At 44.3% G+C, this 22,093-nt stretch overlaps 1 protein-coding gene across 1 annotated transcript in view; it reads right to left on the bottom strand.

Moving 5' to 3' along the window:
* The window catches only part of LOC309563337 (membrane-spanning 4-domains subfamily A member 15-like), a gene marked incomplete at both ends in the record, with an annotated part of 72,129 nt that overhangs the window by 29,569 nt on the left and 20,467 nt on the right, over positions 1-22,093 (bottom strand). Inside the window, one exon of the mRNA XM_082267732.1 lies at positions 718-843. Coding sequence (XP_082123858.1) covers positions 718-843 — 126 coding nt within the window. The remainder of the gene's footprint in view (positions 1-717; positions 844-22,093) is intronic.

The following is a 22,093-nucleotide window of genomic DNA, read 5'->3' on the forward strand; positions in this document are numbered from 1 at the left end:
TCACATTGGTCCAGCTCCAATGTATGTATGCATGCATGTGCCATACCTGTGGAACTCCGGTGTAAACTGAAAATCACTGTAGTAAGCACACTCAGGGATTGCTCCAAGCTTCCGGATCCTGCACCAAGCAGCTGCCCTGCTGTTTAGTGAAGCCCCTCGCTCCATTCAGAGAACACTTTATAATTCTAAACGTATGTAAAGTGTTCCCTGAATGGACAAGGTAGATTTTGTGACATCACCGACCCGCTTTTCCACTTCATCCAATCAGAGAACGTTTTGCATTCATTGAGAAAATGCAAAGAGTTCCCTGAATAGTGCTTGTAATGTGCGAGCGACCTCCTGTGTTCGCGATGCCGCAGGGCAGCTGCTTGGTACGGGACCTGGAAGCTAGTGGTGCCCACTACAGTGATTTCTAGCTTCTATAGGGATCACACAGGTATAGCATATACAATATTTTATTTGCTCCAAACTGAACCAATACCAAAACCTAAACCTCAGCTTTAAATCATTTTCCTCTCTCCTATTCCACTCTTTTTTTAAATTGAGCCTTGACCTCTTTGGCTCAACGGGGCCCCAAGTCTGAAAACTAGGGCATGCAAAAGCACCTACAGATGGGTTGAAGTATGTATTATGTAATAACATTTCTTTTACTACTCAGCCTTTGTAGTAGGGAGATATCATAGTTAGTTAGAAATATCACCATCAGCATGTACTTACAAATGGTATGCTCCAAAAATTGAACCCGTAGGCTGCTGTGTATGTGATCCTTAGACTGCCATTGTCCAGTCGAAGCATGATTGATCCCAGCATGATACTTATGAAAGCAATTAAGAGCTGTACAGCCTGTAGAAAAAAGATAAACTGAGTTACTTTTCCATTATTTTATGAAGGGTATACCTATGGGGCATTTTCCAATAACACTTTTCGACCACTTTTTATTCTCAAAGATGGTCTATCAGAGGCATCCTTCCCCTATAGTCACCATATAAATACACTATATTACCTAAAGTATTGGGACACCTGCCTTTATACACGCACGTGAACTTTAATGGCATCCCAGTCTTAGTCAGTAGGGTTAAATATTGAGTTGGCCACCCTTTGCAGATAAAAAAAAGCTTCAACTCTTCTGGGAAGGCTGTCCACAAGGTTTAGGAGTGTTTATGGGAATGTTTGATCATTCTTCCAGAAGCGCATTTGTGAGGTCAGGCACTGATGTTGGATGAGAAGACCTGCCTCGCAGTCTCTGCTATAATTTGTCCCAAAGGTGTTTTATCGGGTTGAGGTCATGACTCTGTACAGGCCAGCCAAGTTCCTCCACCCCAAACTTGCTCATCTATGTCTTTATGGACCTTGCTTTGTGCATTGGTCCAAATTTTCAAAGTTTTTCAGGGGTTAGGCTTGGCACCTTAGTTCCAGTGAAGGGAACTATTAACCACTTGCCACCTCCTTTACGTCAGCAGTCAGCCCCTCACAGGCAAAGCGACGTGGTCTACGTCGCTAGCCTGTGAATCTCTAGGGAGCGAGCGCGCGCCGCCGGAGGCGCACTCCCGCTCACTCACAGACTCCCCTGCGCGTGTGCCCGGTGGACCCGATGTCCGCCGGTCACTCGCGATCGTCCGTTACAGCGAGAGAAAGGCAGGCGGCTAATGTAAACAAATCTTATCTTTTAGATTGAGTCCCCATTCACACTAGCGCGACTTGTCAGGCGACTTGGTCACCTGACAAGTCGCGGTGGGTCGCCTGCCATAGATTAGCACAGGACCCGTTCTAATAGGAGCGACACAAGTCGCTCCGACTTAGAAAAAGGGTCCTGTACTACTTTGGGGCGACCTGGAGGCGACCTGCATTGACTTCAATTATATGAAGTCCGTGCATGTCGCGCCGAGGTCTTCACAGGTCGCCCCCAGCAAGTCGGGTCGCCCCTGTGTGAACGGGGTCTTAGCAGGAATATTGTCAGTTATGTAGTGTTTGTATCCACTAATAATGATTTTTGATATTCTCTGGGAGGGGGCCCTCAAATTTGGTTTGATACATAAGCAGGTGTGCCTTTATCCCTTATTTTACAGAGAAACAAAGTTACATGTCTATGGGACTTTTCTGAAGCATATCTGAACACAGCAAACTGTTTCAAAAATTTTTTTTTCATTTTGCACAGTTCAAACTGTCTCTCTTATGCACAAACACACATGAAATTTTAAAATTAAGATGAAGGCTGATATGCTATTGTCAGTCTGTTTAACAAAGCCAGTTTAATATTGAGCTTTTACATATTGTCACAAGGTTCCAAAAATTCCATAATCTTGCAAAATAAGTACCGTATATACTCGAGTATAAGTCGACCCCAATATAAGCCGAGACCCCTAATTTTATCACAAAGTGGGAAAACTTATTGACTCGAGTATAAGTCTAGGGTGGGAAATGCAGCAGCTACTGGACCCAACTGGACCACTACAAGACACAAAACAGGGGCTGCGGGCATGGTACAGGAGATGGCGCAGGTCATAGTATAGGCATTGCACAGGTCATGGTACAGGCATGTCACAGGTCATGGTACAGGCATGGCACAGGTCATGGTACAGGCATGGCACAGGTCATGGTACAGGAGATTATATAGGCATGGCACATGTGATGGTACAGGCATGGCACAGTATGTACAGGCATTGTACAGTATGTACAGGCATGGCACAGAATGTACAGGCATGGCACAGTAGGTATAGGCATGGCACAGTAGGTTAAGGCATGGCACAGTAAGTACAGACATGGCACAGGAGATGCAGTGCGGGCATGGTACAGGAGAATGTCCTGTACCATGCCCGCAGCACTGCATGAGGAAATGCAGGGGCTGTGGAGGAGTCTCACTTACCTGTCTGTGAGCCGATTTCGATTTAAAAATTGTGCCGCCCGGCGCCAATACTACTTTGCCGCAAATGCGCCGCCGATGCTCGGGAAAACCCGAACACGTTCGGCTATTCCCGGGCATGCCGCACATGCGCAGTGACACGTCGGTGCCGAGCGGCGCCATTCTTAAAACACAGTGAAGCCAGTGACTTGAGTATAAGTCGAGGGGGGCACTTTCAGCATGAAAAAACATGCTGAAAAACTCGGCTTATACTCGAGTATATACGATAGATGGAAAAAATATATCACAAATCTCAATGCTTTTCATGAACCTTAATTCACTTCATCGGGAGTGAATGCTACGGATAGGGTATCTATAAAATTAGATTTGACAAATCTTACAAATAAGCTTCAAAAAACGATTAAAAGCCAAGAACTTCTGGGAGGTACCCGCCAAAGGGCGTCTGTCCCATGAGCTGTGGAGAAAGGGCCCAGAGAGTCCAGCAAAACAACAAAAGGAAAGACAGTCATAATAGTTCACTGAGACCCACCGCCATACAACTAAAATCTATAGAATATACACTATATTACCAAAAGTATTGGGACACCTGCCTTTATACACACATTAAATTTAATGGCATCCCAGCCCTAGTCTGTAGGGTTCAATATTGAGTTGGCCCACCCTTTGCAGCTATAACAGCTTCAACTCTTCTGGGAAGGCTGTCCACAAGGTTTAGGAGTGCGTCTATGGAAATGTTTGACCATTCTTCCAGAAGAGCATTTGTGAGGCCAGACACTGATGTTGGATGAGGAGGCCTGGCTCGCAGTCTCTGCTCCTCATTTTCATCCCAAAGGTGTTCTGTTGGGTTGAGGTCAGAACTCTGTGCAGGCCAGTCAAGTTTCTCCACCCCAAACTCGCTCAGCCATGTCTTTATGGACCTCGCTTGATGCACTGGTGCGCAGTCATGTTGGAATAGGAAGGGGCCATCCCCAAACTGTTCCCACAAAGTTGGGAGCATGAAATTGTCTAAAATGTTTTGGTATGCTGATGCCTTAGGAGTTCCCTTCACTAAAACGAAGGCGCCAAGCCCAACCCCTGAAAAAGAACCCCACACCATAATCCCCCCTCCTCCAAATGATTTGCAATCCGATTAAACACCTTTGGGATTAATTACAGCAGAAATTGCGAGCCAGGCCTTCTCGTCCAACATCAGTGCCTGACCTCACAAATGCGCTTCTGGAAGAATGGTCAAACATTCCCATAGACACACTTCTAAACTTTATGGACAGCCTTCCCAGAAGAGTTAAAGCTGGTAAAGCTGCAAAGGGTGGGCCAACTCAATACTGAACCCCTTAGGACTAAATTTGGGATGCCATTAAATTTAATGCACGTGTAAAGGCAGGCTTCCCAATGCTTTTGATAATATAGTGTATATATACACTCACTGGACACTTTATTAGGTACACCTGTTCAATTTCTTGGTAACACAAATTGCTAATCAGCCAATTACATGTTGGTTGTTGGTACCAGACGGGCTGGTCTGAGTATTTCAAAAACTGCTGATCTACTGGGATTTTCAGGCACAACCATCTCTCATGCTTACAAAGAATGATAAAAAAAAGAGAAAATATCCAGTGAGCGGCAGTTGTGTGGACAAAAATGCCTTTGTTGATGTCAGAGGAGAATGGGCAGACTGGTTTGAGATTATAGAAAAGCAACAGTAACTCAAATAACCACTCATTACAACCAAGGTATGCAGAATACCATCTCTGAATGCCCAACATATCGAAACTTGCAGATGGGCTAAAGCAGCAGAAGACCACATTGAATGAAACTCCTTTCTGCTAAGTGGAAACTGAGGCTACAATTGGCACAGGCTCACCAAAATTGGACAATAAAAGATTGGAAAAACCTTGCCTGGTCGGATGAGTCTCAATTTCAGCTGTTACATTCAGATGGTAGGATCAGAATTTAGCATATACAACATGAAAGCATTGATCCATCCTGCTTTGTATCAATGGTTCAGGCTGGTGGTGGTGGTGTAAGGGTGTGGGGGATATTTTCTTGGCACACTTTGGGCCCCTTAGTACCAATTGAGCAGTGTTCAAACGCTACGGCCTACTTGACTATTGTTGCTGACCATGTCCATCCCTTTATGACTACAGTGTGTCCAACTTCTGATGGCTCCTTCCAGCAGGATAATGACCCATGTCATTGAGTTCACTGTACTCCGATGGCCTCCATAGTCACCAGATCTCAATCAAATAGAGCACATTTAGGATGTGATGGAATCGGAGATTCACATCATGGATGTGCAGCCGACAAAACTGCAGCAACTGCGTACTGCTATCATGTTAATATGGACCAAAATCTCTGAGGAATGTTTCCAACAATCTATGCCACAAAGAATTAAGGCAGTTCTGAAGGCAAAAGGGGATCCAACCCGGTACTAGCAAGGTGTTCCTGATAAAGTGGCCAGTGATTGTATACCAGTGGCGGCCGGTGTACTGAGGGCGCAGGGGCGCCGCCCCCCATCCATGCATCTGGCCCCCTAATCTGCATGCAGGGCGCCAGACGCATGGAGCTCAATGGGGTTTTTTTTTAATCACCTGATTAGAGCCAGAGGCTCTAATGGTGTGATGCAAAAGGTGGTCCCGGGGCGCAGAGCAGTGCACCCAGAGCCCACCCATTGTGTGACAATAGCGAATGAAAATTCGCTATTGTCATACCGATCCTCCTCCTGGCCAATCAGGAAGCCGGTCTAATACCGGCTTCCTGATTGGCTGCATGGCAAACCCCATGCCATTGGCAGAGGAGGAGGCCGGAGCGCGAGGACGGAGTGAGAAGAAGCCGCCCGCCGGGACAGAAGACAACGGAAGCCGTCGCCGAGTGAGGAGAAGGCCCCGTCGGGACAGAAGACAACAATTAAAAAATTGTGAAAAAACAAAACCCAGCACAAAAAAACAGCACAAAAATAACATAAAACATGTGACCATGTTGTATAATTCCTACATATGTGTTGGAGGAATCCTGGATGTCAACAAAGCGGTGTTCCAACCACAAAGAGGACTACTGTCTGTCTTTTCACTTTATACTCCACTGAACCCCCTGGGTCCCCCACCAACTCCATGTAAATGGTTCCACCTGGACTCCAAACAAACCACCTTCACATGGACAAAATGGTACCCAGCTTTGTCCAATTATGTGGCGTTATGATTTAGTATAGTATAACAGCGTATGGCATTTTGATAATATAATGGCTCTTTTCACACTGTTACACATTTTGATGCAAGTTGATGATTATAAATATTTCCTGTAGGTTTTAGCGATATGACATATATATGATATATATGTGAGTCTCAGTGAACTGGTATAGCTGTCTGTCCTTCCATTGTCTTGCTAGATTGTCTGGGCCCTTTTCACACAGCTTCTAGGACAGACACTATTTGGAGGTTACCTCTTAGAAAGTTCTTGGCTTTTAATAACATTTTAAAGCTCAGTAGGTATGGACCATAAGGTGAGTACCTGGATAGAGAACTGGCTCCAGGGGAGGTTGCAAAGGGTGGTGATTAATGAGGAGTACTCGGATTGGGCGGGTGTGGAAAGTGGGGTCCCCCAAGGTTCTGTCCTGGGGCCAATCCTGTTTAATTTATTCATAAATGATCTAGAGGAGGGGATATCTAGTACAATCTCGGTATTTGCGGATGATACTAAACTAAGTATGCCAATATCTATGCAGGATGTGGAAACCTTACAAGCGGACCTGAACAAAATAATGGGGTGGGCAACTACATGGCAGATGAGGTTTAATGTTGATAAATGTAAAGTAATGCACTTTTGTGCCAGAAACACGAAAGCAAGCAACTCACTAGGGGGGGAACCTCTGGGTGAGTCTAAGATGGAAAAGGACCTGGGGGTACTAGTGGACAACAGGCTTGACAGTGGCATGCAATGCCAAGCCGCTGCAAGCAAAGCCAACAGAATACTGGCATGTATAAAAAAAGGGATTCACTCCAGAAATAAAGAGATTATTCTCCCGCTCTACAAGACTCTGGTCCGGCCACATAGTTACATAGTTACATAGTTAGTGAGGTTGAAAAAAGACATCAGTCCATCCAGTTCAACCTATGATGTGTGTGTGTGTTTGCTTTTAACCGTACATTGTATACCCCTGTATGTTGTGGTCTTTAAGGTGTCCATCCAATAGTTTTTTGAAACTATCAATGCTCCCCGCTGATACGACTGCTTGTGGAAGAGAATTCCACATCCTTACCGCTCTTACAGTGAAGAACCCCTTACGCACTTTAAGGTTAAACCGCCTTTCCTCAAGTTTTAGTGAGTGGCCACGTGTCTTATTGTATCTCCTTTCTCTGAATAGTTTGTTCCTTATGCTAGGGTCGCCAGTACAGTATTTGTACATTGATATCATATCCCCCCTCAATCGTCTCTTCTCCAGAGAGAATAGGTTCAGTGCTTGTAGTCTTTCCTCATAGCTGATGTCCTCCATTCCCCTAATTATTTTTGTTGCCCTTCTCTGGACTTTCTCCAGTTCCAGCACATCCTTTCTGAGGACCGGTGCCCAGAACTGGACAGCATACTCCAGATGTGGCCGGACCAGAGTCTTGTAGAGTGGAAGAATAATCTCTTTATTTCTGGAGTGAATCCCCTTTTTTATACAACCCAGTATTCTGTTGGCTTTGCTTGCGGCGGCTTGGCATTGCATGCCACTGCCAAGCCTGTTGTCTACCAGTACCCCCAGGTCCCTTTCCATCCTAGACTCACCCAGAGGTTCCCCCCCTAGTGAGTAGCTTGCTTTCTGGTTTCTGGCCCCCAAGTGCATTACTTTACATTTTTCTACATTAAATCTCATCTGCCATGTAGTTGCCCACCCCGTTATTTTGTTCAGGTCTGCTTGCAAGATTTCCACATCCTGCATAGAAGATATTGGCATGCCTAATTTAGTATCGTCTGCAAATACTGAGATTGTACTAGATATCCCCTCCTCTAGATCATTTATGAATAAATTAAACAGGATTGGTCCCAGGACAGAACCCTGGGGGACCCCACTTTCCACACCCGCCCAATCCGAGTACTCCCCATTAATCACCACCCTCTGTACTCTCCCCTGGAGCCAGTTCTCTATCCAGGTACTCACCTTATGGTCCATACCTACCTTCCTTAGTTTGTACAGTAAGCGTTTGTGGGGAACGGTGTCAAAGGCCTTTGCAAAGTCCAGATACACCACATCCACAGGCTTACCTTTATCTAAGTGGCAGCTCACTTCATTGTAGAAGGTTAATAGATTGGTTTGGCACGAACGATTTTTCATGAATCCATGCTGATTACTACTTATAATACCGTTTTCATTACTAAAGTCTTGTATGTGGTCCCTTATCATCCCCTCCAAAATTTTGCAGACTACTGATGTTAGGCTGACCGGCCTATAGTTACCCGGGATATATCTCGGCCCCTTTTTAAATATTGGTACCACGTTGGCTTTTTTCCAATCAGCTGGCACCATACCCGTCTGTAAACTATCCTTAAAGATCAAGAATAATGGTCTGGCAATCACCTGGCTGAGCTCATTAAGAACCCTTGGGTGCAAGCCATCCGGTCCCGGGGATTTATTTATGTTAAGTTTCTCTAGTTTAGCTCTAAGTCTATCCTCTGTTAGCCATGGCGGCACTTCCTGAGGTGTATTATTTAGTTCGGCCTTACAAGTGTAGCCCCCCGATTCCTTTGTGAAGACTGAAGAAAATAAATTATTTAACACTTCCGCCTTTTCTCTGTCCTCTGTGGCCATTTTTCCTTTGTCATCTTTTATGGGGCCAATGTGCTCTGGCCTCGCTTTCCTACTGTTTATATACTTAAAGAACTTCTTGGGGTTCTTTTTACTCTCCTCCGCTATATGTCTCTCGTGTTCTATTTTAGCCGCCCTGATTTCGTCTTTACATTTCTTATTACACTCTTTGTAGTGCCTAAATGCTGCCAATGACCCCTCAGTCTTGTATTTTTTGAAGGCCTTTTCTTTAGCTCTAATATACATTTTTATGTTGGAGTTTAGCCACCCACGGTTTAGTTTTGCTCTTTTAAATTTATTTCCCTGTGGAATGCATTGGCCCACCCCCTTGTTAAGTATGCTCTTGAAGCACTCCCATTTTTCCTCCGTGTTCTTTGTTCCCAGGGTTCTATCCCATTTGATATTTTCTAGCAGCGAGCGCAGTTTAGGGAAATTGGCTCTTTTGAAATTCAGTGTCCTTATATTACCCTTGTGTTTCCTATTACTGTAATTAATACTGAAACCAATTGACCTATGGTCACTGTTCCCTAAGTTGTCCCGTATTTCTATATCCGTGAGCAGGTCTGTATTGTTGGTAATCAGTAGGTCAAGTACCGCATTGTTTCTTGTCGGTGCATTCACCATCTGACCCATTTAATTGTCCTGCAAAACATTTAGGAACTGCCGAGCCTTGGCTGAATGCGCGGTTCCTTCTGCCCAGTCTATATCAGGATAATTAAAGTCCCCCATTATAATGACATTTCCCATCCTTGCTGCCAATCCTATCTGTAACATGAGGTCCGCCTCCCCCTCCTCCCTCTGGTTGGGGGGCCTATAGCATACGCCCAATATTACCTTCCCCACTGTGCCTTTCCTTTGAAGCTCTACCCATAGGGATTCTGCCTCGTCCATAGCTCCATTATTAATATCATCCCTCATATTTGCCTGTATACTGTTCTTAATATACAAACATACCCCTCCCCCTTTTTTACCTTCTCTATCTCTGCGATAAAGGGAATACCCCTGAATGGTCGCCATCCAGTCATGAGAGCTGTCGAACCAAGTCTCAGTTATCCCCACAAAATCTAAGTCCTCCTCAAACATCAGCAGCTCCAGCTCTCCCATCTTGTTGGCCAGGCTTCTGGCATTGGTATACAAGCCTTGTAATTTTGATCGGTTACATTTATCCTCATTTGATGTTTTTAGGCTGCTCTCTTGATTTTTCCCCGTACCCACCCTGGGTTTAGGAGCTCCGAACACCCTACCGCTAATGCCCCCATTTCTGCCCTCTGAAACTTGCTTTCCACTGGCTAATTCTACATCTGTACCCTCCCCCCCATTCCCTAGTTTAAAAGCCCCTCTAACTTTTTGGCCATCCTCGCACCCAGTACGGCTGCACCCACCCCATTTAGGTGCAATCTGTCCCTACCAAAGAGCCGGTGACCGACTGAGAAGTCGGCCCAGTTCTCCAGGAACCCGAAACCCTCCTTACTACACCAGCTCCTCAGCCACTCGTTAACTTCCCTAATCTCCCGCTGCCTCTCTGGTGTGGCTCGAGGTACAGGTAGTATTTCGGAAAATACTACCTTGGAGGTCCTAGTCCTCAACTTAGCGCCTAAGTCCCTGAAATCGTTTAGGACTCTCCGTCTTCCTCTGCCTATGTCATTGGTACCCACGTGTACCATGACAGCTGGGTCTTCCCCAGCCCCACCCAATAATCTGTTCACCCGATCCGCGATGTGCCGAACCCGAGCGCCCGGCAAACAACAGACTGTTCGGCGCACACGGTCTTTGTCACAGATTACACTATCTGTCCTTCTAATAATTGAGTCCCCTACCACCAGCACCTGTCTTTCCTTTCCCTTTCTCACTGGAGGAGTTTTTCCCCTGGCAGCTAGGGGCGTCCCTCTGCTCCAGCAATGCTGGTCCCTGACTGGTTTCCCCAACATCACACAATGGGGCGTATCTATTGGGGTGCTCCAGCCCAGGATCAGCCTCCTTGCCTTGTCCCCTTCTACCCCTCCTAACTGTCACCCCTCTACTCTGCTCTGATGCCTGCACCTCCAATACTCCGCCCACCTCTGTGCAGACCCCTGTCTGCACCTGACTGGTACGATCCTGGCTCTCCTCCGGTATGGACATTCGTCTCAGTGTTGCCAGCTGCTTCCCTAGATTCAGGACCTGAGCTTCCAGGGAAGCAACGTGCTTACATTTTGCGCATTTGTATTCGCCCTCGATCACATGTCTGAGGAACGCATACATATCACAAGATGTACACCGAATCGCATCTCCACACCCGCCAGGCATTGTACCTACTATCTAATCTAATGGGGATTCAGTAATTTAAGTCTATCCTATGTGGCTATTTCCTAGCTTCCTAACGCTACCTTCTCACCCTCTGGTATTCCGCTCCACTCACTTGACACCGGTCAGTCACACAACACTCACAATCTCACAGCCCGGTCAGACGCACAACGCTGAGTCGCACAGCCCGGTCAGACGCACAACAATAAGTCGCACAGCCCAGTCAGACGTACTACACTAAGTCGCACAGCCCGGTCAGACGCACAACACTAAGTCGCACAGCCCGGTCAGACGCACAACACTAAGTCGCACAGCCTGGTCAGACGCACAACACTCAATCGCACAGCCCGGTCAGACGCACAACACTAAGTCGCACAGCCCGGTCAGACGCACAACACTGAGTTGCACAGCCCGGTCAGACGCACAACAATTCTGGAGTGTTGCACATCTGGAGTATGCTATCCAGTTCTGGGCACCGGTCCTCAGGAAGGATGTGCTGGAACTGGAGAGAGTCCAGAGAAGGGCAACAAAAATAATTAGGGGAATGGAGGACATCAGCTATGAGGAAAGACTACAAGCACTGAACTTATTCTCTCTGGAGAAGAGACGATTGATGGGGGATATGATATCAATGTACAAATACTGTACTGGCAACCCTAGCATAAGGAACAAACTTTTCAGAGAAAGGGAATACAATAAGACACATGGCCACTCACTAAAACTAGAGGAAAAACGGTTTAACCTTAAAATACGTAGGGGGTTCTTCACTGTCAGACCAGTAAGGATGTGGAATTCTCTTCCACAAGCAGTGGTATCAGCAGGGAGCATTGATAGTTTCAAAAAACTATTAGATGGGCACCTTGAAGACCACAACATAAAGGGGTATACAATGTATGGTTAACAGCAAACACACACACATCATAGGTTGAACTGGATGGACTGATGTATTTTTTGGACCTCACAAACTATGTAACTATGTAAAAAGCTGATTTGTAAGTATATAATTTTTACAACACTTTTTGAGTGTGGATTCATCCACCCCATGTGAATGACTTCATGCTTCCATTATTATGTAAGTAATATTTATAAGTAGGGGAGTTTCCATCATGCTATGATATACATTTACAGATACAGGTTGCTAGAGGAGCACACCCTTGATGGGGGTGGAGGTATCACTGAGTCACCCTGTGATCCCCCAAAAGTCCCTACAGATATCTGGCTATCAGTGGAAGACTAAGAAGCTGGCGGAGGAGACACCCTGTAAGACAAAACCTACTCTTTCCCTCCTGGACAGGTACCTCTCCTTGAAGTAGAACTATAGGTAATTTTTGTTTTTCATTTTGGATAGAGTAAGGGAGGATTATAACGTCGGTAAGGTTTATTTTTGCTCTCTTTGTCCCAGTGGGGAAATTTACCTTCAATTCCCATTCCATAGCCAAAACAGGAAGTGAGAGGAAATCTCTGCAAATTAGGGGAATCTCTTGGGGACCCCCAAGTCACCAGGACTAGTGTCCCCATTGGAAGATTTCCCCTCTATTACTTTATTACTAAACATAGAGGGTGAATCTCCCTAAAGAGGACACAGACTGCAATAAAAAAAAAGTGACAGATGCTCTAATCCCTCTCCACTCTATCCAAAACTAAAAAAAAAAAAAAAATAAATAAATAAAAGTTTTACCTTTAGTTGTACATACTTTAATAATAGTATGCAATGCCAAGCTGCAGTTTCTAAAGCTAGCTAAATCCTTTCTTGTATTAAGAGAGGTAGAGACTCCAGAGAAACGGACATCATTTTGCCCCTGTACAAATCATAAGTAAGACCTCATCTGGAATATGCAGTTCAGTTTTGGGCACCAGTTATCAAAAAGGATATCGGGGAACTGGAGAAAGTGCAGAGAAGGGCAACCAAACTGATAAGAGGCATGGAGGAGCTCAGATATGGGGAAATATAAGATAAGAGATTAGAGGCTGCAACATTGTGAACTCAGCCTAAAAACTTTGTTCCGTTTTTGCATAAAATTTATGAAACATTGGTTCAAGCACCACCTTATACTGCCTTCTAAAAAATCATTAAAATGCCAGTCTAGGAAAAGCTACTAAAATTGCAGTAGCCTAAAGCAACCAACTAGAAGACATTTCTTAAGTGGTGCAAATTGACCATAATGTCCTATGTTGTATACATACTAATATACTGTACAGTGTCTTGAAAAAGTATTCACACCCCTTGAAATTTTCCACATTTTGTCATGCTACAAGCAAAAAACGTAAATTTATTTTATTGGGATTTTATGTAAAAGAACAAACACAAAGTGGCACATAATTGTGATGTGGAAGGAAAATGATTAGTGGCTCTCCAAAATTTTCACAAATACATATGTAAAAAGTGTGGCATGCATTTGTATTCAGCCCCCTAAGTCAATACTTTGTAGAACCACGTTTCACTGCAATTACAGCTGCAAGTCTTTTTTATGGATGTCTCTACCAGCTTTGCACATCTAGAGAGTGATATTTTTGCCCATTCTTCTTTGCAAAACAGCTCTGTCAGATTGGATGGATGGCATCTGTGAACAGCAATTTTCAAGTCTTGCCACAGATTCTCAATTGGATTTAGGTCTGAATTTTGATTGGGCCATTCTAACACATTAATATGCTTTGATCTAAACCATTCCATTGTAGCTCTTGCTGTATCTTTAGGGTCGTTGTCCTGCTGGAAGGTGGACCTCCACTCCAGTCTCAGGTCTTTTGCAGACTCTAACAGGTTTTCTTCTAAGAGTGCCCTGTATTTGGCTCCATCCATCTTCCCATCAACTCTGACCAGCTTCCCTGTCCCTGCTGAAGAAAAGCATCCCCACAACATGATTCTGCCACCACCATGTTTCACGGTGGGGATGGTGTGTTCAGGGTGAGGTGCAGTGTTTGTTTTCCGTCAGAAATGGATCTATGCGCTGCCAAAAGAAAAAAGGAGCTGGATCCCCTAGAGGAAAAAAGGATAGGGAAGGATGGAGCACCAGAGACCTACAGCCAATAATGTAGTGTCACCACATACAATCAGGAAATATATAAAACATAAATATCAGCGCAGGAGCTCTTGGAACGGTGAACCATCACTCTAAGTAGCTCACTTAGACAATAATCTCCAAAGAAAATGACATGATAAAATAGGTGTATATGATTAATAAAAATAGAAGGTGATAGTGCACCCAATAGGGGATGGGAGGTGCAAACAGTGGTGAAAAATATATAAAGTGTGCACATATATACTCAACAGGACACTGCGGGTGGTGTCAGAAATGAAAAATGAACAAATTATTCAAAAGGTGAAAAGTGCCCTCTGAAGGGTGAACCAATGCACTTCCTTATGTGAAATGGAAAAAGGAGTGATACAATAATAAAGGTGAACAAGTATCAAATAGTGATATATCCAAATCCAAGAAAAATATGCAATAAAACAAATGAAGTGTCCTCTGAAGAGTGAACCGCTGTCAGCTCTTCAATACAGTTCAAGAAGTGTAAAAACACAAAAGTGAACCATGCACTACAAAATCCATACAAAGACCAAAAAATATTATCCCAAACGAACTCGGTGTAAAAATAAATAATTCCGGTGATTCCCAGTGCGATTCTATTGGTGAGCTAAGATATCCAAACGAAATGAGTGCAATGGCCGCTCACCTCCACTAACACTCTTAGGAGCGTTTCAGGTATTGCTTGTCAACCTGCAGACTTTTAAAGGTATCTCCTCCAGGTCCTAGGGGTCTCGCAGTCCCAGTCACCATATGTAATTCAGATAGGGAATACTTGCTACCCGGGTACAGATGCTCATATGCCAAAAACAATCAGGGAGAAGAACTCATGGTGTAGTATTTCCACACAATTTAATAAGTAAAATAAAGGTTGCACTTACATCAAGATAAAACCAAACAGCGCCTTCTGTATAGTCTTTAAAAACCGCCGATGCGGTCGCAGCACTCGTTCTCACGAATGACTTCCTACTTCCGGTCACGGCCGTCGACCAGGAAGTGACGTCACCACGGCATCCCGACGCGTTGCGTCACAAACACATGTGACTTTTTCACATGTGACCCTTGAAAAAGTCACATGTGTTTGTGACGCAACGCGTCGGGACGCCGTGGTGACTTTTCAGGGCACTTTTCACCTTTTGAATAATTTGTTAATTTTTCATTTCTGACACCACCCGCAGTGTCCTGTTGAGTATATATGTGCACACTTTATATATTTTTCACCACTGTTTGCACCTCCCATCCCCTATTGGGTGCACTATCACCTTCTATTTTTATTAATCATATACACCTATTTTATCATGTCATTTTCTTTGGAGATTATTGTCTAAGTGAGCTACTTAGAGTGATGGTTCACCGTTCCTAGAGCTCCTGCGCTGATATTTATGCTTTATAGCGTTCGTTTTCCGCCACACATTTTGCTTTTTGGCCAAAAAGGTCAATTTTGGTCTAATCTGACCAGAGCACCTTCTTCCACATTTTTGCTGTGTCCCCCACATGGCTTCTCGCAAACTGAAAGCTGAACATCTTATGGCTTTCCTTCAACAATGGCTTTCTTCTTGCCACTCTTCTATAAGGCCAGATTTGTGGAGTGCATGACTATTAGTTGTCCTGTGGACAGATTCTCCCACCTGAGCTGTGGATCTTGAAGCTCCTCCAGAGTTACCATGGTCCTCTTGGCTGCTTCTCTGATTAATTCTCTCCTTGTCTGGCCTGTTAGTTTAGGTGGACGGCCATGTCTTGGTAGGTTTGCAGTTGCGCCATACTCTTTCCATTTTCGGATGATGGATTGAACAGTGCTCCATGAGATGTTCAAAGCTTGGGATATTGTTTTATAACCTAACCCTGCTTTAACCACTTAAGGACCAGGCCTATTTCTTACACATGTTGTTTACAAGTTAAAATCAGTATTTTTTGCTAGAAAATTACTTAGAACCCCCAAACATTATATATATATATATTTTTTAGCAAAGACTCTGGAGAATAAAATGGCAGTCTTTGCAATATATTTTTTGTCACGTGGTGTTTGCGTAAGGGTCTTTTAAATGCAATTTTTTTGGAAAAAATATATTTCACTGCATTTAAAAAAACTAAACAGTAACGTTAGCTCCATTTTTTTGTATAATGTGAAAGATGATGTGACGCCGAGTAAATAGATATCTAATATGTTATGGTTTAAAATTGCGAACACTCGTGGAATGGCGACAAACTATGATACTTAAAAATCTCCATAGGCAACGCTTTAAAATATTTTAACGGTTACCAGTTTAGAATTACAGAGGAGGTCTTTTTCTAAAATCAATTCTCTCATGGCGATACCCCTCATGTGTGATTTGAGCACCGTTTTCATTTGCGGGCGCGAATTACATATGCGTTTTCTTTCCTGCGCAAGCTTACGGGGATTTTACTTTTACTTTACTTTTTTATTTTTTCCTATTTATTTGATTTTTTTATTTTTAACACTGTTTATTGCTGTCACAAGCGATGTAAACATCCCTTGTGACAGGAATAGGCAGTGACAGATACTCTTTATGGAGAGATCGGGGGTCTAAAAGACCCCAGGCCCCTCCACTGCACTTCAAAGTATTCAAAATGCCGATATCTGCATTTTTGAATACTGACATCTGTTTGGAATAGGCGCCATTGGCAGCCGAGTAAACCGAAAGTGACGTTGTTACTTCACTTCCGGGGTACATGACCGGAGGCCCGATCGAAGCCAAATCCGGCTTTGTTCGGGAATTCAACCAGCTGGTGGGACGGGAGACCCGGGCAGAGTCGCCAAAGGTGGCGGGAGGGGGGGTTGGGGTTGTCCCCTCCCGCTCCCTGGGATAACGGTCGAGCGGCTGCCGAGAGGCATTGGCTGTCATCTTCTGAAAGCTGACCGCTGGCTCTAAAAAACGGTTCTGGGTTGATGCTTGCAGTTGCAGGCATCATCCCGGTACAACCACTTCTGTGAGCTGAAATACAGGAATGTCGGTTTGTGGGAAGTGGTTAAACTTCTCCACAACTTCATCCCTGACCTGTCTAGTGTGTTCCTTGGCCTTCAGGATGCTGTTTGTTCACTAAGGTTCTCTAACAAACCTCTGAGGGCTTCACAGAATAGCTGTATTTATACTGAGTTAAAATTACACACAGGTGGACTCTATTCACTAATTAGGTGACTTCTGAGGCAATTGGTTTCACCAGATTTTAGTTGGGGTTATTAGGGGGCTGAATACAAATGCACGCCACCCTTTTCAGAAATGTATTTGTAAAAAATTTGGAAAACTATTTATAATTTTCCCTTCACTTTACATGATGTGCCACTTTGTGTTGGTCTATCACATACAATCCCAAAAAAATACATTTATTTTTGGTTAAAACATGACAATATGTGGAAAATTTCAAGCAGTATGAATACTTTTTCAAGGTACCGTATGTAGCAGCCCCCACCCAGATAGCAAGCAATTGTGCTGCGAGTTTGAAAATGACTTGCTAAGCTATTGCTAGACTTGCCAGGCTTCACACGTTTGTTGCGCAATTGCAGCAAGTCTGCATTGCATGTCTCCAGATCAACTTTCTTTGCAAACATTTTGCAAGTCTGCTGCAAGTTCTGATTCAGTTATGTTGTGCAATAGCCATCCCACCACAGGGGCCACTGTGGCTGAATTTTCATGCTGTAGACTTGCAGAGCTCTTGCTGTAGACTCACCACTGCAACTTTGCTCTTGCTAGAGACTTGCCACACACATTAGCTACAAATTGGAAATGTGCCAACTAAAACTTGTGCCTTAAGTGCTCTTGCCAGTGAAAATGTGCAGCAAGTTAACAGATTTACAATTCAACACTGCCACATATTTGTAGCAAGTTATCGTTGCTTTCTGGGTAGTATGCAACTAGTGTTAGTGTAGGTAAGTTTAAGCTTATGACTCATGGTTAGTTTGTGAGTTTGAATTTGGGTTGGATTACTGCAGGTCAGGCTGAATGACTTCACAGATGCAGGTCTCTGAGACCTCCCCCTGTTTCTAGAAGCTTGTAGAAGCTTCTGTAAGTTAGTGAGCGGAGGCCAGGGGGTCCTGAGCTGCAGAATGTCCTTTCAGGGTGGCTAGGTCAGCCCTCCTTGGTAGAGCAATGCCAGCAGGCGAGTCGGGTGGAAGATGGAATGCTGAGGAGGCTGTTGATGACCTAGGAGGTGTCCCCTAGGTCTAGGGGGCTTTGCCTTCAGGCTGGGCTTGGGCTGGCTGGGAAGAATCCTTTCAGCATCCGGTTTGAGAAGGAATATTGCCTAAGAGCAGCAGGGAGCAAGGAGGACAGAGTGAGTATATCATCACACCCAGGGATTCACAAGAGGAGAGACTGCCACAAGTAGCAATCCTTCAAAAGGACAGCCCTGTGCTTGCCCCTTTATCCCTTGTCCAAGGAGGTCTTTAAAGAAATCAGGAGGGCTGGTAGTACCCACAGGCAGTGGAGCTCGGAGCAGTTCTACAGAGGAGAGGTGATACTCCTGCAGTTTTGCAACATTTTTTGCTTTTTTCAAAAAGGGACTAAGGGTCCTTTCACATGGTTCGCTTCCGTAGGCGAATCCGTGCTGCTCAGCGGGGGATCGATACACTGATCCTCCGCTGAGCAGGCAGGTGACAGCTCCCTCTCCGCTCTGTGTGCGGAGAGGGAGGTGTCAGAGCCCCATACATCTCTATGGGGGAATGGGATGAGAGCGGACCGCCTGTCCACTCTTATCCGATCCCATATGATCCGATCCCATGCGATCCGATTCCCTGGATGGATGGAAAATAGGGTTTCCATCTGTCCGGATTTCACAGACAGGATCGGATGCGGATGGCAGCGGGTGTCAGCGGAGATGTCTCCCCTGACATCCGCTGCTCCATAGGGATGCATGGAGGATCCGATCAGATCCGCCTAAAAAACTGACAGGTGGATCTGATCGGACCGCCCGTGTGAAAGGGGCCTAAGAACTCCTAGTCAGCAAGGAACTTTTGCCACTGATTCTTAAAGCGTGATTGTGTCCAGGAAGGAGAACCGTCCAGGGTCTTTTCTCAGTACATAGGATGGAAGTTGTCACCATTTGTTTTTTCAGTCAAGTTGGGCATCACATAACCCCTTTACCCCATCAAAGTTGTTATCCCTAATAAAAACAACGAAAACAAGCCCAGGGATTGATTTCTTGTGTTCGGATGCAAGTGGAAAATGCATGTTAGCTGGCTGTGCAGGAAAAGGGGAGCCAGTTACCAGCAGCCCTTGTGGGGGTAGTGTAGAAGTTGCTTGGAACCTTACATACATTGACCAATTCTATGCTTTCTCTGTTTATCTAAGGCAGGGCTCTTCAAACTATGGCCCCCTCCAGTTGTTCATGAACTACAATTCCCATCATGCCTAGTCAGGTCTGTGCATGTCAAGTTTTACAATGCTTCATGGGATGTGTAGTTCCGCAACAGCTGGAGGACCGTAGTTTGAAGATCTCTGATCTAAGGGATTGTTCTTCAGAATATTTAGCAATATTTGTTGTACTTCCATCCCACCTGCCTCATTTTGCCACAGGTAAAAACGTTATGGTGGTATTCTTGTTCTCACAAATGTGGATAGACAATTTTAATGCTACAGGATGGGCAGATCTTTAAGATTTTATGCAGATATTATTGCACTATGGCCATGCACCCTGCTCCCTGATGGATTTTCAACACCCTAGTGCAGGCTCCTTACTTTCTCTTACATATATCTCTTGCATATATAAAGTTTGATTTACAAACAAATCTCAGTATCTAGAAGTTTCTCACAGCCCCCAAAATAGAAAGAGGAAGTAATGCATCAAAAGTATGAGGAAGTACACTCCCACCATGTTAGAGGTGGTTGCAGTAGATGACATAGACCTTTGATCACAGTAAACTGAGAGATATTTCTGATTTGTCAAGGCTTCGTTGTCTTCTGGACGGCCTAAATAGCTCATTGATTGCTTGCAATTGTTGGTGGCAGACCCAGACTGGGACAAAAAATAGGCTCGGGCATTTTAGACTGAGCAGGCAATTTTACCAGGAATTGGGGATGGGAGGTGTTCGTGGTGGCGGTTGGCAGGGCTTTTTTTCTCAGAGAATAAGTTCCTGGAACTCCCCCTTTTCAAGTCACCCCTTGTCTCCGCCCCTACCCACCTCTGAGCACTGTTTCTTGGTTCCACCCATTACCCCCCTGCGAAGACCACCCCTTTTAGATAATACAGTAACATTTGTGGTACTAACTAATTTTTTATTGAGCTTGTTAATGATAACAAGAAAAGCAGTAGAATAGATCCCCTGCAGCCAGCAACAATGGACTACTCACAACAAAACACCCCCCTCCCTAGCAGCAACAACAGATCTCCGAAGACCACCCAATTTGTAAAATTGCATGTCAAATCATGTCGATGTGAATGGGGGCCTAGTATCTCAAGAAAATTATGTCAGTACATCAGTTGCGATCAATTTTCAATGATCGGCACCATAGTTTGTAGACTCTATAACTTTCACACGGACCAAATAATATACACTGATTTGGGTTATTTTTTACCAAAGATATGTAATGTTTTCAGTCTTTTTTCATTTTAGCGCAAAAAATAAAAAAAATCCAGTGACCATTAAATACCACCAAAAGAAAGTTCTATTTGTGTGTGAAAAAAGGACAGAAATTTCATATGGGTACAGTGTTGCATGACTTAGTTATTACTTACTTATTGACATGACATGAGTTATTGTCATTCAAAATGTGAGAGTACTGAAAGCTGAAAATTGGTCTGGGCAGGAAGGGGGGGGGGTAAGTTCCCAGTAGGCCAGTGGTTAAACAGCAAGTCCATCCAAAATTCTGTATTTTATTTGGATATAGCAGTCTCTCTCCTTCCTTTCGATAATGCTTCCGACCCTCACATTTGTATTATTTCACCATCTTGAGGAAACTTTGACACACTGAAGTGAAGTTGCTTTGAAAGCACAGAATGGTCCAAAAGCCACCACTTATGGAGAATGTTGAGGTCCATTAGGTACCCCCTTTTAATGGCTGTAGATTGATGGACCTAGAAACCTAAGGTAGGGTTTATTATAGAGCTGGTACATAAATCAGAATGTCCATTTCTGAAACAGAAATATCCGTTTTGGTGGACTTAACGTTTAATATATTTCTAATGTGTTCCTATACTTAATGAAAATAGTGAAAGAAAACCATGACACTAGTTGCGCACAGCACCAATAAATAAAATAAAAACAATCCTCAATACATCAAATAATGGTGCATCAATAAATTGTGCCCAGAAAATAAGTCCACAATATGAATGTTGGATATGGAATCCAAAAAACGAAATATACTGTGAATAAATGTGAGTCCAAAAAATGAATCTTGTGAGATTCCAGTGCTAATAATGAAGTGACACCCAAATTAGTGTCACTTCATTATTAGTAGTGTTGAGCGAACACGGACTGTATTATTCGTGTTCGTACCGAATAATTGGATTTTTGTTACCCGAACACGAACACGGACACTTTACTGTATATTCGGGTAAAAATCCGTGTTCGGTCGTTTTATTTCCGGGTTTTGCATGCTTTGGCGCTCTTTTCATGGTGGGCTTTCAACAGCCAATCAACAATCGTTTAACTGGTGTGCCTTAAGCCATCCCAGCCATGCCTGCAAATGTCTCAGTAGCTGTGATTGGCCGTCTGAAGCATGTGACCAAGTCTTTATAAGTTCGAGGCAGCCGCAGCGGCGTCATTATGCTGCTTAGATCAGGGACAGAGCACACATCAACGTGCTGGCTGCTGATTAGGGAAAGATAGGCAGGAAAAAAACATTTGTGTCCGGATAGAATTGAGGGACAGGTCGGAGTGTTTAGGCAGGGCGAGTTGTAGGCATTTTAGGGATAGAGTCTGCTGAATTATAGGGTCAGTGTGTTCTACAAACTACAATCGATATTGCTGTGTGGGGTTGGGTCTGCACTTAGTTCTCCTGATCTACGATCTCTTCTCAATCCTGTTAGGGACAGAGTCTGCTGAATTTTAGGGAAACTGTGTTCTACAAACTACAATCAATATTGCTGTGTGGTGTGGGATAGGAGATAGGCAGGTGTCAGTGATCCACATCCATTTTTCTGTGTGTGGGCTGCAGTGAACACAATCTTTTTGGGGTGCAGTGAACACAATCC

Source organism: Pelophylax lessonae (assembly GCF_965119305.1).
Source record: "Pelophylax lessonae genome assembly, chromosome: 9".
Lineage (NCBI taxonomy): Eukaryota > Metazoa > Chordata > Amphibia > Anura > Ranidae > Pelophylax > Pelophylax lessonae.